Genomic DNA, 19,425 nt, shown 5'->3' on the forward strand with positions numbered 1-19,425 from the left:
AGCCGGTGGGATGATGACTGCGGTCGCCGCTTCCGGTGTCGGGGCCTGGTTCTCCTTCTCGGCACCGGGATACCGTTCTCGGGGGATAAATGAGTCTGTTCTCCCCACCTCAGAATAAAGACGGCTCCTACACCGGATTCATCAAGGTGCAGCTGAAGCTCGTCCGCCCGGTCTCTGTGCCCGAAGCGAAGAAGCCATCTTGTAATCATGAGAGGAGAGGAGCTGTGCGCGCCCAGGTGAAACGCAGAACCTCCTTCTACCTCCCCAAGGACGCCTCCAAACACCTGCACCTCAGCTCCCGCACCCCGGCCAGCGAGGTCATCCAGGCGCTGCTGCGCAAATTCACCGTGCTGGATAATCCCCGGAAATTCGCCTTGTTCCAGAGAACAGAGAAGAAAGGTCAAGGTGAGACCCCGACACGGCGTAACATCACCAATGGCTGCACCGCATGTGACAGCCCCTCTTATAACGCTCCAGTACTGATATAACCTCCAGACATTACACCATATGTGACTGATATCTGCCCCTCTTATAACGCTCCAGTACTGATATAACCTCCAGACATTACACCATATGTGACTGATAACAGCCCCTCTTATAACGCTCCAGTACTGATATAACCCCCAGACATTACACCATGTGACTGATATCAGCCCCTCTTATAACGCTCCATTACTGATATAACCTCCAGATATTACACCATATGTGACTGATATCAGCCCCTCTTATAGCGCTCCAGTACTGATATAACCTCCAGATATTACACCATATGTGACTGATATCAGCCCCTCTTATAACGCTCCAGTACTGATATAACCTCCAGACATTACATCATATGTGACTGATATCAGCCCCTCTTATAACGCTCCAGTACTGATATAACCCCCAGACATTACACCATATGTGACTGATATCAGCCCCTCTTATAACGCTCCAGTACTGATATAACCTCCAGACATTACACCATATGTGACTGATATCAGCCCCTCTTATAACGCTCCAGTACTGATATAACCTCCAGACATTACACCATATGTGACTGATATCAGCCCCTCTTATAACGCTCCAGTACTGATATAACCTCCAGACGTTACATCATATGTGACTGATATCAGACCCTCTTATAACGCTCCAGTACTGATATAACCTCCAGACATTACACCATATGTGACTGATATCAGCCCCTCTTATAACGCTCCAGTACGGATATAACCCCCAGACATTACACCATATGTGACTGATATCAGCCCCTCTTATAACGCTCCTGTACTGATATAACCTCCAGACATTACACCATATGTGACTGATATCAGCCCCTCTTATAACGCTCCAGTACGGATATAACCCCCAGACATTACACCATATGTGACTGATATCAGACCCTCTTATAACGCTCCTGTACTGATATAACCTCCAGACATTACACCATATGTGACTGATATCAGCCCCTCTTATAACGCTCCAGTACGGATATAACCCCCAGACATTACACCATATGTGACTGATATCAGCCCCTCTTATAACGCTCCTGTACTGATATAACCTCCAGACATTACACCATATGTGACTAATATCAGCCCCTCTTATAACGCTCCAGTACTGATATAACCTCCAGACATTACATCATATGTGACTGATATCAGCCCCTCTTATAACCTCCAGACATTACACCATATGTGACTGATATCAGCCCCTCTTATAACGCTCCAGTACTGATATAACCCCCAGACATTACACCATATGTGACTGATATCAGCCCCTCTTATAACGCTCCAGTACTGATATAACCTCCAGACATTACATCATATGTGACTAATATCAGCTCCTCTTATAATGCTCCAGTACTGATATAACCCCCAGACATTACATCATATGTGACTGATATCAGCCCCTCTTATAACACTCCAGTACTGATATAACCTCCAGATATTACATCATATGTGACTAATATCAGCTCCTCTTATAACGCTCCAGTACTGATATAACCCCCAGACATTACACCATATGTGACTGATATCAGCCCCTCTTATAACGCTCCAGTACTGATATAACCTCCAGACATTACATCATATGTGACTGATATCAGACCCTCTTATAACGCTCCAGTACTGATATAACCCCCAGACATTACATCATATGTGACTGATATCAACTCCTCTTATAACACTCCAGTACTGATATAACCCCCAGACATTACACCATATGTGACTGATATCAGCCCCTCTTATAACACTCCAGTACTGATATAACCCCCAGACATTACACCATATGTGACTGATATCAGCCCCTCTTATAACGCTCCAGTGATGATATAACTTCCAGACATTATACCATATGTGACTGATAGCAGCTCCTCTTATAACACTCCAGTACTGATATAACCCCCAGACATTACACCATATGTGACTGATATCAGCCCCTCTTATAACGCTCCAGTGCTGATATAACCTCCAGACATTACACCATATGTGACTGATAACAGCCCCTCTTATAACGCTCCAGTACTGATATAACCCCCAGACATTACATCATATGTGACTGATATCAGCCCCTCTTATAACGCTCCAGTACTGATATAACCCCCAGACATTACACCATATGTGACTGATATCAGCCCCTCTTATAACGCTCCAGTACTGATATAACCCCCAGACATTACACCATATGTGACTGATATCAGCTCCTCTTATAACGCTCCAGTACTGATATAACCTCCAGACATTACACCATATGTGACTGATATCAGCCCCTCTTATAGCGCTCCAGTACTGATATAACCCCCAGACATTACACCATATGTGACTGATATCAGCCCCTCTTATAACGCTCCAGTGCTGATATAACCTCCAGACATTACACCATATGTGACTGATAACAGCCCCTCTTATAACGCTCCAGTACTGATATAACCCCCAGACATTACATCATATGTGACTGATATCAGCCCCTCTTATAACGCTCCAGTACTGATATAACCCCCAGACATTACACCATATGTGACTGATATCAGCCCCTCTTATAACGCTCCAGTACTGATATAACCTCCAGACATTACACCATATGTGACTGATATCAGCCCCTCTTATAACGCTCCAGTACTGATATAACCTCCAGACATTACACCATATGTGACTGATATCAGCCCCTCTTATAACACTCCAGTACTGATATAACCCCCAGACATTACACCATATGTGACTGATATCAGCCCCTCTTATAACACTCCAGTACTGATATAACCTCCAGACATTACACCATATGTGACTGATATCAGCCCCTCTTATAACGCTCCAGTACTGATATAACCTCCAGACATTACACCATATGTGACTGATATCAGCCCCTCTTATAACGCTCCAGTACTGATATAACCCCCAGACATTACACCATATGTGACTGATATCAGCTCCTCTTATAACGCTCCAGTACTGATATAACCTCCAGACATTACACCATATGTGACTGATATCAGCCCCTCTTATAGCGCTCCAGTACTGATATAACCCCCAGACATTACACCATATGTGACTGATATCAGCTCCTCTTATAACGCTCCAGTACTGATATAACCCCCAGACATTACACCATATGTGACTGATATCAGCCCCTCTTATAACGCTCCAGTACTGATATAACCCCCAGACATTACACCATATGTGACTGATATCAGCTCCTCTTATAACGCTCCTGTACCTCCATACATTATAACCTCCAGACATTACACCATATGTGACTGATATCAGCCCCTCTTATAACGCTCCAGTACTGATATAACCCCCAGACATTACACCATATGTGACTGATATCAGCTCCTCTTATAACGCTCCAGTACTGATATAACCTCCAGACATTACACCATATGTGACTGATATCAGCCCCTCTTATAGCGCTCCAGTACTGATATAACCTCCAGACATTACACCATATGTGACTGATATCAGTCCCTCTTCTAGCGCTCCAGCACTGATATAACCCCCAGACATTACACCATATGTGACTGATATCAGCCCCTCTTATAACGCTCCAGTACTGATATAACCCCCAGACATTACACCATATGTGACTGATATCAGCCCCTCTTATAACGCTCCAGTACTGATATAACCCCCAGACATTACACCATATGTGACTGATATCAGCCCCTCTTATAACGCTCCAGTACTGATATAACCCCCAGACATTACACCATATGTGACTGATATCAGCCCCTCTTATAGCGCTCCAGTACTGATATAACCCCCAGACATTACACCATATGTGACTGATATCAGCCCCTCTTATAACGCTCCAGTACCGATATAACCCCCAGACATTACACCATATGTGACTGATATCAGCCCCTCTTATAACGCTCCAGTACTGATATAACCCCCAGACATTACACCATATGTGACTGATATCAGCCCCTCTTATAACGCTCCAGTACCGATATAACCCCCAGACATTACACCATATGTGACTGATATCAGCCCCTCTTATAACGCTCCAGTACTGATATAACCCCCAGACATTACACCATATGTGACTGATATCAGCCCCTCTTATAACGCTCCAGTACTGATATAACCCCCAGACATTACACCATATGTGACTGATATCAGCCCCTCTTATAACGCTCCAGTACTGATATAACCCCCAGACATTACACCATATGTGACTGATATCAGCCCCTCTTATAGCGCTCCAGTACTGATATAACCCCCAGACATTACACCATATGTGACTGATATCAGCCCCTCTTATAACGCTCCAGTACCGATATAACCCCCAGACATTACACCATATGTGACTGATATCAGCCCCTCTTATAACGCTCCAGTACTGATATAACCCCCAGACATTACACCATATGTGACTGATATCAGCCCCTCTTATAACGCTCCAGTACCGATATAACCCCCAGACATTACACCATATGTGACTGATATCAGCCCCTCTTATAACGCTCCAGTACTGATATAACCCCCAGACATTACACCATATGTGACTGATATCAGCCCCTCTTATAATGCTCCAGTACTGATATAACCCCCAGACATTACACCATATGTGACTGATATCAGCCTCTTATAACGCTCCATTACTGATACTCTTTCTTGCAGTTTGTATGCGGAGACTCTCTGATGATGAGGAGCCCTTGAGGTTGCGGCTGCTCTCAGGACCGTGTGAGAAGATTCTGAGCTTCATCCTGAAGGAGAATGAGACTGGTGAAGTGAATGTAAGTTGTGGCTCTGCGGTGCCTTGTCTCCGGGCTCTGCGTTGCCGGGCTCTGCGTTGCCGGGCTCTGCGTTGCCGGGCTCTGCGGTGCCTTGTCTCCGGGCTCTGCGTTGCCGGGCTCTGCGTTGCCGGGTCGCCGGGCTCTGCTTTTCCGGGTCGCCGGGCTCTGTGCTCTTGCTACTGACCCCGTCTCTTCCTCGCAGTGGGACGCATTCAGCATGCCGGAGCTGCAGAACTTCCTGCGTATTCTTCAGCGGGAGGAAGAGGAGCACATGCGGCAGATTGTGCAGCGCTACGCCCGTTGCCGGCAGCAGATGCAGGAGGCGCTGGTGTCGCGGACCCCTGGCTGAGACGCCGTGCAGACACCTAGAGGCAATGAGCGCATGAAGACTGCACGACTGATCCAGAGGACGCGGTGTGACTGGAGTGTGGGAGAGCGACTGCCGGGGGCTCTGAGATCTCCCCCCCGCAGAATACATGTGAGTGAGCGGAAGCGAGAGTGCAACTACAATGGTGGACGATGCCACCGAGGGATGAACGTCTCAGCGTAACCTGAGCAGGAACCTCGACGCGCGGCGCTGTGACCGCGACCTTCGTGAGGCTGTGCTGAAGACGGACAGGCGATGGGGCAGGTGGGGGAGGAGGTGCCCGTGGTCCCATCTGATTCTATGTGTTTGTGTTTCTGGCACTAATAAAGTTTTGTGCTACTTTGTTCTTGCAGTTTCCTGTCAGTATAGAAATCCTACGCCGCACAATGGGACACGTAGGGCCGATCCCGCAAAGCTTTCACCCAAGTATTCTGGCATAAAAGCTTTGAAAAGGTTGCAAAAATTAGGCACAAATCGAAGTTCCTCCTAAACAGTTTCTCCAGCATCACCCAAAAGATGTAACTGCAGAATAGTGAGTGCAGCTCTGGAGGGTAAGACATGGCAGGTTTGGGGTAGTAGAAATGATCTCATCATTTGTAGATTTATGCTGTGGACAGGCGTTGACTGGACATTTGCAGTAATGACACTTGGTGTGATCGCCCCTTTCCCGTCACTGGCGATACAGAGTATTGCACCACTGATGAGTCATTTCCTGCAGCTGGGGAACGGTTCATTTGCAGAAACCATTATTCTACCTGAATCATATCCTTATTTCATTTAAAGATACAGCGTCCTCATTCTCTCCAGGATCTGAGTCGAGATCATATAGTTTAGTATGTTCTCTCAGGTAGGAAACCAGAATCAGATGTGAGTAAAGAGCGCCCCCACATCACAGGCTGTATTGGGAAGGGGCTGGAGCGTGGGGGACTGAGGGGCTGGAGCGTGGGGGACTGAGGGGCTGGAGCGTGGGGGACTGAGGGGCTGCGCTGGAGATATTGAGATGTTACAGGAACTTCATGGAATTGTCAGAAAATGTAACAATGTGCGGAATGTTTATAATTCTTTGTTGGTAACCATAGAAACAGCGACTAAGGCCTCATTTTGGCCACATAATACCAGTCTGGGGTCATCCATGTTTTGTCCGTGTAGCGTTTTATGATCAGTTTCATCAGCGATTTCCTGATAATTGCCGCAGCTTCTCCCAGCCATTGCTTTGTGACCCCCCCCCCCCCGTGTGCTGTATGGAGCGTCATGGACCCATAGACTTGTATTGCATGTTCTACCAATGGAAATCTCAGGCCACGTACATGAACCACCGATGTCTGATGCTGAAAAGTTCCAAAACCATGTAAGCAGCAATCTGTGAAAACCAAAGTGTCATCACAAGAGCGCCCCCACAGGCTGCACTGGGTCCTGCAGGGCCGGCGGAGGCGCACTGTCCTCTCCCATCAGTCGTTCCCGGTGTTTCCAGCTGATCGTCTCTGAGCCGCCATTCCGGCCGTCTTGTACTGTGATTAATATTCCCCGCATCGAGTCAGTCTTACTGCGTCTCAATGAGGCGAGGGGGGATCGGCTGCAAGTAACGGTCGGCTCGGGACTCTTGGGCCCGGCTCTCGTGATTGGGGGCCCCGGCTCTCGTGATTGGGGGCCCCGGCTCTCGTGATTGGGGGCCCCGGCTCTCGTGATTGGGGGCCCCGGCTCTCGTGATTGGGGGCCCCGGCTCTCGTGATTGGGGGCCCCGGCTCTCGTGATTGGGGGCCCCGGCTCTCGTGATCGGGGGCCCCGGCAATCGTTCATCACATGATGGGATGGCTGAAGACTCGAGGCAGAAAATCCACAAGAAATGAGAGAACGCTGCATGTCGGCCGGACACAATGAGCCGCCATCCACCGCCCTTGTGTGACACCTGTGTGGGGCGGCGCAGGGTGGAGCGCAGAGGGCACAGACGCCTCGGCGCAGCGCGGTCCTGTACACAGTATAGTGGTCCCTGACGCCATAACTCTCCATATAACAGCGCGTGGTGACCCCTCATCTCCACACTGCGACCGGTCACCGCCCTCAGCACACAACACTGCAGGGAGCAGAGGAGAGACGCAATGTCACCTACAATCATCCACAGTAGCTGGGGAGTGACAACGTGGTTTCCATGGCAACCAATAAGCTCCTTTCATTTTCTATTCTGTGGGGGATACATGAAAGCTGGATTCTGATTGGCTGCTCGGCCTGTCCTCAGCATCACCTGCTTTTCCGAGGCTAATGAGAGAGGGCGGGCCATGCATCACGTGATCGGTCGTTTTCTAGTGCAGGGGTGGGGAACCTCAGGCCCCAGGGCCATCTATGGCCCCCGGGCAGATTCTCAGGGACTGCAGTGCTTTAGCAGGGAGCTGTATTTTGATAGCCACAATCTCATTAATGTCTTCTTGCTCTGTTAGCACACACGCAGTGTTCACTACTGAGCACTGAAGGGCATACAATGAAAGATCACGTCCTGACACCAGTGCCAGAGTCAGGAGGTACTTTGTGGGCGGAGTTTGTACGGCCCCCGAAGGATGGAATAATTATCCAAATGGCCCTTGGCAGAAAAAAGATTCCCCACCCCTGCTGTAGGGTCACATGCAGTCACGTGCTTATCCAAGCCTCGCTGTGAATAGAGGTCACGCCCCTATTCTTGATTCTGATTGGCTGTGGTGACAGCACGCTCCGGTCCATTCCCGGAAGTGACGCAGTGAGGTAGCGGAGTGACTGGAGGCTGCGGGCACCGGGGGTCGGTCCTCTGGGTGCCCGGTGTACACCGCGCTGTGCGAGCCACCCTGCCGAGCCGTCATGGGCGGCAGCGGATCCAGAGCCCGCGGTCTGTGGCCTTTCTCATCACAGGGAACCGAGAACCCCGGGAATAACAGCGAGCAGAGCGTGGCCCGGACCCGCAAAGCCACCCCGTTCATCTTCACTCGGCGCGGGTGAGCGGGGGCCTGCGGGAGGGCGGCGACCCCAGTGCAGAGCATGAGCCCCCCACCCCCGATACTGAGTGTGGGTCCATGCCAAACATGATCCCCCGACACGGAGCGTGACCCCCCCCGACACGGAGCGTGACCCCCCACCCCCCTGACACGGAGCGTGACCCCCCTGACACGGAGCGTGACCCCCCACCCCCCTGACACGGAGCGTGACCCCCCCCGACACGGAGCGTGACCCCCCCACCCCCCCCCCCCGACACGGAGCGTGACCACCCCCCCCGACACGGAGCGTGACCCTCCCCCCGACACGGAGCGTGACCCCCCCTCCGACACGAAGCGCGAGCCTCCCCCCCGACACGGAGCATGATCCCCCCTCCCCCCCGACACGGAGCGCGAGCCAAGGCTGAGCCCACTTCAATGCTGAGCGCCTTCATCTCCCCGCTGCCGTGTTTGGACCATCGGCCGCCATGTGTTGCAGTTAGTCAGCATTATGACCGTTGCCCCCGGACCCTGCACACTTGTATCGTTCGCCCCAGAGATCGTCCTGATGGCTCCCGGGGGGCCGCACTGTATGACAATGCTCTGGTAGACCATCACTGGACCCCCGGTGTGTGGCTGAACGCTCTGTGAGATCTGCGGCGTGATTGGGCTGATCTGCCGGATTATCGGATATTCTGAACCGCTGGACAAGACTCTGGGGGGCGCTGTGAGGTCTCTTCATTCATGTGGATGGCACCTGCATCAGAGGACTGGGCGTGCCCCGGAGAAGACCCTCCAAGGGCCGAGCATCGGGGGAGCCCCTGATGGCCTGGCATTAGCCTCTGTTCACCCACTGCTGTATTGTGAGGGGCCCCAGATCATAAAGCACCGGATTCCAGGATCTGTCAGTGATCACCGCTGACAGTGGATCCTGCCCTGACGTGAATCTGACTTAACCTTCTAATCCCCAACTCTTTGCAGTTTTTTCCTCAGTCCGTTCTTCTTTGGCGCTGACATTAATTCTGTTGTCTGGATCTAATTACAATCTTTTTTTTTTTTTAATTAATTTATTTTTTTTTCCTCAGCTCCATGTACTTTGATGAGGACGGTGACCTGGCGCACGAATTCTACGAAGAAACAATTGTGACCAAGAACGGCCGGAAACGGGCAAAACTGAAACGAATCCACAAGAACCTGCGGCCCCAGGTAAATCCACAGAGAATGCAAATGAGAGGGCATAAGAATGCGAGCTATTACTCCCTGTTATCAGTCATTACTGGGGGAGGAGACTGTAGGACAGGAGACTACAATCTATTACTCCTCGTTATCGGCCATTACTGGGGGAGGAGACTGTAGGACAGGAGACTACAATCTATTACTCCCTGTTATCAGCCATTACTGGGGGAGGAGACTGTAGGACAGGAGACTACAATCTATTACTCCCTGTTATCAGCCATTACTGGGGGAGGAGACTGTAGGACAGGAGACTACAATCTATTACTCCCCGTTATCAGCCATTACTGGGGAGGAGACTGTAGGACAGGAGACTACAATCTATTACTCCCTGTTATCAGCCATTACTGGGGAGGAGACTGTAGGACAGGAGACTACAATCTATTACTCCCTGTTATCAGCCATTACTGGGGAGGAGACTGTAGGACAGGAGAGTACAATCTATTACTCCCTGTTATCAGCCATTACTGGGGAGGAGACTGTAGGACAGGAGACTACAATCTATTACTCCCTGTTATCAGCCATTACTGGGGAGGAGACTGTAGGACAGGAGACTACAATCTATTACTCCCCGTTATCGGCCATTACTGGGGGAGGAGACTGTAGGACAGGAGAGTACAATCTATTACTCCCCGTTATCAGCCATTACTGGGGAGGAGACTGTAGGACAGGAGACTACAATCTATTACTCCCTGTTATCAGCCATTACTGGGGGAGGAGACTGTAGGACAGGAGACTACAATCTATTACTCCCCGTTATCAGCCATTACTGGGGAGGAGACTGTAGGACAGGAGACTACAATCTATTACTCCCTGTTGTCAGCCAGGATTCAGTGACTTCTCCTTTTGCTTCTACACAGGGCACCATCAGGTTAGACCATCCACGTATCCATGTGGATTTTCCTGTCGTCCTATGTGAGGTCTGACGCCACCACCCTCGCCTGCCAAGCTGCGCCCTCCTCTGCCACCTTTGCACCCTATGCTGTGCTCCTGGGACATGGAGCAATGAATGATGGGGAGGTGCAGACTTCGGAGTGGTATGTGCACAGATGCTGACTGGGCTGTGAATAGAGACAATTAACCCGCTCTCTGCCAGGGCCGACACTACTGGGGTGTAATGTTCTGCGCTCTTCTGTGGGCTGCTGGACCTTTCTCTCTTTGGCTTTAATACTCACTGGTGTCTGCACTGTCCTTCATGGAGGCTCAGTCTCCGACCTCTTCTGGGGGACGCGGCTCAGTACTGACGATGTGACGGCCCACAGCTGCCCAGTGCACTCGGCTCCAGACGTAGCATAGATGTCAACCTGGCACCGTCTCGGGGATCCGTTCTGGTCTCCAGTCTTCTGGCCTCACGGTCCAGCCTCAATCTCAATGGTCTTAATGTTCTCCAGCGCATGTAGAGTTGTCGGTGACCCATGTGTCCCTGGTAAGGGGCTGCTCTGCACTCTTCGGGGGGCGCTCGTCTCTTCTGTGTGATGCACTGTTGCTGCCGGACGTTCCTTGGTACAATCACATGTATATACGGCTCGGGTGGGCTCACGCCTCCATTTATTTATTACATGTATGTTTTAGTTTGTGTTCCATATTCCTGAGCTGTGAAGCCTCTCGCCCCGACCAGACTGTGATTATTCTACATGGCAGCAGGAGATATGTGGGGCGCTGGAATCTCCCCCCAATAAACCCTATGTTTGTTAGTCGGACCCCTGGTGTCATTGTTATTCCAGATCCTGGTAAACATCTCCTGGCACCGGATCTGGAGACGTGAGAAGAGAAGGTAACACAGCATCATCAACCTCCAGCTGAACATCGCCCGTCCCTGAGGCGGCAGGTGGATATCAGGCGTCATACTATGGGAAGTTCTTGGGGTTATAATGAGGACATGGGAGGTCTTTGATGTCTTCTCGCATCGCCACCGCTGACTCGCAAGCCTCCTGGCTCATGATGGGGGGGGGGGGGGGGGTTGTAGTAGTCCTGATTCATGGTCCCACCGTCCCCCAGCACGTGCGATCTACGATCAGACGTGGTGCTTTGTTCTTATGGGTTGTTGCATCCCTTCTAATGGGACATCGCCCCATCCTACCCCAAATGCACTCAGGGTGTCGACACTTCTGTATTTTTCTGCATGTTGTGTGGCTATGTTGACTATGGTCAGCCATCTTGCCTGGGTCCTTGGGCTCATCTAATCAGTGAAGTGTGTTCTCCCTGGGTGAAAAGCGAAGGGGCCAAAGCTACTGAATACCCTATAGCAGGGGTCCCCAACCTGTAGCTCGGGAGCCACTTTTGGCTCGCGGACCCATGAATTGTGGCTCGCGGCTGTCTGCCAGCTTGGTGCATTAGCTGCAGATCTAGCAAACAGGTATGAGGAGCACATCTCAAAATGGTGAATTGTGTGAGTAGCCCTGCACAGAAGAGCAGATCTGGATGCACATACACTGGTCTTAGTGGTGTAGAGATGGCCTGGTACACTAGAGACAGGATGATACTACCTGTTAGAGGAGGTGCTCAAAGCTGGATGTGACAATGTGTTGGGAGTCCTTGATGGGAGAACACTGATTGGAGGGATTGTGGGAACCCCTGGGTCTCCGTGTACTGCTTTGGGGTGATTTCTGTGGAAAAGCTTTTATTTATCATTATACCTGTAATGGGGGCTTAAGTTGACACTACTGTGTGGGGGAGGGAGCTGGATGTTGTTCGTGACCCCCCTCTCTCTAAGCCGAATGTGGCTCTCAAGGTCAGAAAGGTTGGAGACCACTGCCCTATAGTGTAGATATATTGCCCCATAATGCTGCATAGATGAGATTAGTGACTGCTGGCAGCGGTCCTGACCCTGCAGCCAGGGGACATCACTGTCCTTATTGCACCCCAGCCGCCACCACTCAATAAATCCTGCACATTGTGAGGGATCGGCAGAGCTCGGACCCCAGAGACCATCTGACGCCTTCCATTGCTCTGAACCTGGATGCAAAATGAATCCTTGTCTTCTTTGTGTCCGTCCACATGGGGGCGCCCATCCCCTGAGTATCAGCCGCGGAGCCAAGTCCCTGCTGCAGTCACCGCCGCGCATTCTCCAGCTCGGCCCCAAACCTCCGGCATTATGATTCCCCCCGCACACTGCAGCTTCTTATGGGGGGCTCCGATCATCGGCTCTGGGCTTTTTCCAGATTCTTAGTGCATTCAGTGGGTGCTTGCGAAGTCACAGACAACCGACACTATAGATAGCGGGCAAGACGCCGTGACATCCCAGCCTCACGCTGTGTCTTCTTGCATCCTTTTCCTCTGCCTGCACTGACGTTCTAGGTGACCCCAGAGGAAATCCTGAGGGAGGAGGAGAGGTCGGTCTGTGCTATGAAAGCGCAAGTTGTCAATTCTCACCCAACCCAAAATCTGAGCATCAGGCCCCCCCCGAGAGGACACCCCCCCCACCCCGCGCGCTCCTAGAGAGGACCCCTCCCCATGTGCTCCCAGGGAGGACCTGCTGGTGGCGCTGTGCTGGTCAGTATGGCAGTGGGGGGGCAGGTTGGAGCGATGAGGGTAGAGCATGTCCGCTGTAGGGTGCATGGAGAAAAGCCAGCTCCGGACTGATACATGGTGACAAACGAGTGAAAGTGCCGCTGATGTCTGCACTGATGCGACTGTACCAAACCCTCTGCTGGACAGGTGTTCAGGCTGTTTGCATTCACTGGCAGCAGAGATCTCCTTCCAGGAGCGATCAGTCAGCAACGTTGGGGTCGGAGCGATAATCTGCAGTAATCGATACAAGATGGCAGCAGGTAATCTCAGGCGGGTGGATGAACTGGAGCTTGAAATGTGTGATGGAGACAAGCGCAGAGCCGCGACCCCGAGCGACAACGCTGATACCAAAGAGTGGGCGCAGGAATGATCTTACCTAATCCGTGTCCTTCACATGTGTGGGTGAGAATAGACCTTGCGCCAGAGCGCCCCCCGCTGTCCATGGGAGCGAGTCACAGGCCCCGGGGATTGCAGCGGAGAGGCCACAGGAGATACATGGCTCAGCAGTCAGTATCACACAGGAGAGGATTAGATACACGGCTCAGCAGTCAGTATCACACAGGAGAGGATTAGATACACGGCTCAGCAGTCAGTATCACACAGGAGAGGATTAGATACACGGCTCAGCAGTCAGTATCACACAGGATTAGATACACGGCTCAGCAGTCAGTATCACACAGGAGAGGATTGGATACACGGCTCAGCAGTCAGTATCACACAGGAGAGGATTGGATACACGGCTCAGCAGTCAGTATCACACAGGATGGGATTAGATACACGGCTCAGCAGTCAGTATCACACAGGATGGGATTAGATACACGGCTCAGCAGTCAGTATCACACAGGATGGGATTAGATACACGGCTCAGCAGACAGTATCACACAGGAGAGGATTAGATACACGGCTCAGCAGTCAGTATCACAGGAGAGGATTAGATACACGGCTCAGCAGTCAGTATCACACAGGATGGGATTAGATACACGGCTCAGCAGTCAGCATCACACAGGAGAGGATTAGATACACGGCTCAGCAGTCAGCATCACACAGGAGAGGATTAGATACACGGCTCACCAGACAGTATCACACAGGATAGGATTAGATACACAGCTCAGCAGTCAGTATCACACAGGTGTCTGTGCAGTATGTTGTGCCTGTGATGTGACAGGCGGCAATGGTAGTGCAGTATGTTGTGCCTGTGACGGGACAGGTGGCGATGGTAGTGCAGTATGTTGTGCCTGTGACGTTGCGATGGTAGTGCAGTATGTTGTGCCTGTGATGTGGTAGGCGGCGATAGTAGTGCAGTATGTTGTGATGTGACAGGCGGCGGTGGTAGTGCGGTATGTTGTGCCTGTGATGTGACAGGCGGCGGTGGTAGTGCGGTATGTTGTGCCTGTGATGTGACAGGCAGCGGTGGTAGTGCAGTATGTTGTATTTGTGACGTGACAGGCGGCGGTGGTAGTGCAGTATGTTGTATTTGTGATGTGACAGGCGGCGGTGGTAGTGCAGTATGATGTGCCTGTGATGTGACAGGTGGCGGTGGTCGTGCGGTATGTTGTACCTGTGACATGACAGGAGGCGGTGGTAACCATAGACTCTCAGAAGTATAGATCCCACTATCCTGTGTACAGACTGAAAGGGTTAACCCCGTCGCTGCCTCCTGAATGCCAGGACATATTGTGCCCGATTTGTCAGCGTTGTTGATAATTCTTCCAGTTCAGCCCAGACTTCCTTCCTGCCCGGCTGGGTGCGGTGTCAGCTCCGATGGGTTCTCTGCCCTTCGCAGCTGGCATTGAGGCTGTGTGACCCCGGAGTGGTGGTGCCCAGAATCCCCGTCCCACAGTTATAGTGCCAGGGAGCATTCCTCTCTGCTGAACTACTACTCCCCTGGGCTCATCTCCATGGTAGAAAGATAGGGTCGTCTGGGAGAGCCAGACATGCTGAGAGTTGTAGTTTCACATGAGCTGGAGTGCTGCAGACCCCTCTTACACCATAATAACTTAGTGAAATGTCAATCGTGCACAAATAAATATATATATATATATATATATATATATATATATATATATATATATATATATATATATATGCTGAAGAGCCCGGCACTGCAACTAACTGTGGTTAGTTATCACAAATTATAATGATTATCCTCCACCCCATAGTCCAGTGCCCATATACCCATCATACATATCCCCATCCCATAGTCCCGTGCCCATATACCCATCACACATCCTCCATCCCATAGTCCAGTGCCCATATACCCATCATACATATCCCCATCCCATAGTCCCGTGCCCATATACCCATCACACATCCCCCATCCCATAGTCCAGTGCCCATATACCCATCATACATATCCTCCATCCCATAGTCTAGTGCCCATATACCCATCATACATATCCTCCATCCCATAGTCCCGTGCCCATATACCCATCACACATCCTCCATCCCATAGTCCCGTGCCCATATACCCATCATACATCCTCCATCCCATAGTCTAGTGCCCATATACCCATCATACATATCCTCCATCCCATAGTCCCGTGCCCATATACCCATCACACATCCTCCATCCCATAGTCCTGTGCCCATATACCCATCATACATCCTCCATCCCATAGTCCCGTGCCCATATAACCATCATACATATCCTCCATCCCATAGTCCAGTGCCCATATACCCATCACACATATCCTCCATCCCATAGTCCCGTGCCCATATACCCATCACACATATCCTCCATCCCATTGTCTAGTGCCCATATACCCATCATACATATCCTCCTTCCCATAGTCTAGTGCCCATATAACCATCATACATATCCTCCATCCCATAGTCCCGTGCCCATATAACCATCATACATATCCTCCATCCCATAGTCCAGTGCCCATATACCCATCACACATATCCTCCATCCCATAGTCCTGTGCCCATATACCTATCATACATATCCTCCTTCCCATAGTCTAGTGCCCATATACCCATCATACATATCCTCCTTCCCATAGTCTAGTGCCCATATACCCATCATACATATCCTCCATCCCATAGTCTAGTGCCCATATACCCATCATACATATCCTCCATCCCATAGTCCCGTGCCCATATACCCATCACACATCCTCCATCCCATAGTCCCGTGCCCATATACCCATCATACATCCTCCATCCCATAGTCTAGTGCCCATATACCCATCATACATATCCTCCATCCCATAGTCCCGTGCCCATATACCCATCACACATCCTCCATCCCATAGTCCCGTGCCCATATACCCATCATACATCCTCCATCCCATAGTCCCGTGCCCATATAACCATCATACATATCCTCCATCCCATAGTCCAGTGCCCATATACCCATCACACATATCCTCCATCCCATAGTCCCGTGCCCATATACCCATCATACATCCTCCATCCCATAGTCCCGTGCCCATATAACCATCATACATATCCTCCATCCCATAGTCCCGTGGCCATATACCCATCACACATATCCTCCATCCCTTTGTCTAGTGCCCATATACCCATCATACATATCCTCCATCCCTTTGTCTAGTGCCCATATAACCATCATACATATCCTCCATCCCATAGTCCCGTGCCCATATAACCATCATACATATCCTCCATCCCATAGTCCAGTGCCCATATACCCATCACACATATCCTCCATCCCATAGTCCCGTGCCCATATACAGTCATATGTAAAAGTTTGGGCACCCCTATTAATGTTAACCTTTTTTCTTTATAACAATTTTGGTTTTTGCAACAGCTATTTCAGTTTCATATATCTAATAACTGATGGACTCAGTTATATTTCTGGATTCAAATGAGGTTTATTGTACTAACAGAAAATGTGCAATCTGCATTTAAACAAAATTTGACCGGTGCAAAAGTATGGGCACCCTTATCATTTTCTTTATTTGAACACTCCTAACTACTTTTTACTGACTTCCTGAAGCACTAAATTGGTTTTGTAACCTCATTGAGCTTTGAACTTCATAGCCAGGTGTATCAAATCATGAGAAAAGGTATTTAAAGTGGCCACTTGCAAGTAGTTCTCCTATTTGATTCTCCTATGAAGAGTGGCATCATGGGCTCCTCAAAACAACTCTCAAATGATCTGAAAACAAAGATTATTCAACATAGCTTTTCAGGGGAAGGATACAAAAAGTTGTCTCAGAGATTTAACCTGTCAGTTTCCACTGTGAGGAACATAGTAAGGAAATGGAAGAACACAGGTACAGTTCTTGTTAAGCCCAGAAGTGGCAGGCCAAGAAAAATATCAGAAAGGCAGAGAAGAAGAATGGTGAGAACAGTCAAGGACAATCCACAGACCACCTCCAAAGACCTACAGCATCATCTTGCTGCAGATGGTGTCACTGTGAATCGGTCAACAATACAGCGCATGCATAACGCCTTTTTGTATGACCAAACAACTCAATCTTTGTTTCATCAGTCCACAGGACCTTCTTCCAAAATGTAACTGGCTTGTCCTAATGTGCTTTTGCATACCTCAGGCGACTCTGTTTGTGGCGTGCTTGCAGAAACGGCTTCTTTCGCATCACTCTCCCATACAGCTTCTCCTTGTGCAAAGTGCGCTGTATTGTTGACCGATGCACAGTGACACCATCTGCAGCAAGATGATGCTGCAGGTCTTTGGAGGTGGTCTGTGGATTGTCCTTGACTGTTCTCACCATTCTTCTTCTCTGCCTTTCTGATATTTTTCTTGGCCTGCCACTTCTGGGCTTAGCAAGAACTGTACCTGTGTTCTTCCATTTCCTTACCATGTTCCTCACAGTGGAAACTGACAGGTTAAATCTCTGAGACAACTGTTTGTATCCTTCCCCTGAAAAGCTATGTTGAATAATCTTTGTTTTCAGATCATTTGAGAGTTGTTTTGAGGAGCCTATGATGCCACTCTTCATAGGAGAATCAAATAGGAGAACTACTTGCAAGTGGCCACCTTAAATACCTTTTCTCATGATTTGATACACCTGGCTATGAAGTTCAAAGCTCAATGAGGTTACAAAACCAATTTAGTGCTTCAGGAAGTCAGTAAAAAGTAGTTAGGAGTGTTCAAATCAAGAAAATGATAAGGGTGCCCATACTTTTGCACCGGTCAAATTTTGTTTAAATGCAGATTGCACATTTTCTGTTAGTACAATAAACCTCATTTGAATCCAGAAATATAACTGAGTCCATCAGTTATTAGATATATGAAACTGAAATACATGTTGCAAAAACCAAAATTGTTATAAAGAAAAAAGGTTAACATTAATAGGGGTGCCCAAACTTTTACATATGACTGTACCTATCATACATATCCTCCTTCCCATAGTCTAGTGCCCATATACCTATCACACATATCCTCCATCCCATAGTCTAGTGCCCATATACCCATCATACATATCCTCCTTCCCATAGTCTAGTGCCCATATACCCATCACACATATCCTCCATCCCATAGTCCCGTGCCCATATACCTATCATACATATCCTCCTTCCCATAGTCTAGAGCCCATATACCTATCACACATATCCTCCATCCCATAGTCTAGTGCCCATATAACCATCATACATATCCTCCATCCCATAGTCTAGTGCCCATATACCCGTCATACACATCCTCCATCCCATAGTCCCGTGGCCATATATCCATCATACATAACCTCCATCCCATAGTCCCGTGCCCATATACCCATCATACATATCCTCCATCCCATAGTCTAGTGCCCATATACCCATCATACATATCCTCCATCCCATAGTCCCGTGCCCATATACCCATCATACATATCCTCCATCCCATAGTCCCGTGCCCATATACCCATCATACATATCCTCCATCCCATAGTCCCGTGCCCATATACCCATCATACATATCCTCCATCCCATAGTCCCGTGCCCATATACCCATCATACATATCCTCCATCCCATAGTCCCGAACCCATATACCCATCATACATATTCTCCATCCCATAGTCCCGTGCCCATATACCCATCATACATATTCTCCATCCCATAGTCTAGTGCCCATATACCCATCATACATATCCTCCTTCCCATAGTCTAGTGCCCATATAACCATCATACATATCCTCCATCCCATAGTCCCGTGCCCATATACCCATCATACATATCCTCCATCCCATAGTCC

The 19,425-nt window shown here is 49.6% G+C and overlaps 2 protein-coding genes across 4 annotated transcripts in view; both read left to right on the top strand.

The window, feature by feature from the left end:
* The window catches only part of RASSF1 (Ras association domain family member 1), a 43,861-nt gene extending 37,930 nt beyond the window's left edge, over window positions 1-5,931 (top strand). For all 3 annotated transcript variants that reach the window (XM_073562542.1, XM_073562543.1, XM_073562545.1), the window contains 3 exons: window positions 114-405; window positions 5,103-5,218; window positions 5,421-5,931. In XM_073562542.1, coding sequence (XP_073418643.1) covers window positions 114-405; window positions 5,103-5,218; window positions 5,421-5,567 — 555 coding nt within the window. In that variant the 3' untranslated portion in view covers window positions 5,568-5,931. The remainder of the gene's footprint in view (window positions 1-113; window positions 406-5,102; window positions 5,219-5,420) is intronic.
* A 2,297-nt stretch (window positions 5,932-8,228) lies between these two features.
* TUSC2 (tumor suppressor 2, mitochondrial calcium regulator) lies at window positions 8,229-11,451 on the top strand. The gene is made up of 3 exons (XM_073562546.1): window positions 8,229-8,542; window positions 9,604-9,724; window positions 10,612-11,451. Exons 1-3 carry the CDS (start codon window positions 8,409-8,411, stop codon window positions 10,675-10,677), a joined length of 321 nt encoding a protein of 106 aa, XP_073418647.1. The 5' UTR covers window positions 8,229-8,408; the 3' UTR covers window positions 10,678-11,451.
* The last annotated feature ends 7,974 nt before the right edge of the window (window positions 11,452-19,425 follow it).

The sequence above is a fragment of the Dendrobates tinctorius genome, unplaced genomic scaffold (genome assembly GCF_039654945.1).
Source record: "Dendrobates tinctorius isolate UK_male_01 unplaced genomic scaffold, ASM3965494v1 ptg000357l, whole genome shotgun sequence".
Classification (NCBI taxonomy): Eukaryota; Metazoa; Chordata; class Amphibia; order Anura; family Dendrobatidae; genus Dendrobates; species Dendrobates tinctorius.

Coding starts and splice junctions, on each gene's coding strand:
- TUSC2 (XM_073562546.1), top strand. CDS start 8,409: ATGGGCGGCAGCGGATCCAGAGCCCGCGGTCTGTGGCCTTTCTCATCA. Junction 8,543..9,603: donor TTCATCTTCACTCGGCGCGG/GTGAGCGGGGGC, acceptor TTTTTTCCTCAG/CTCCATGTACTTTGATGAGG. Junction 9,725..10,611: donor ACAAGAACCTGCGGCCCCAG/GTAAATCCACAG, acceptor GCTTCTACACAG/GGCACCATCAGGTTAGACCA.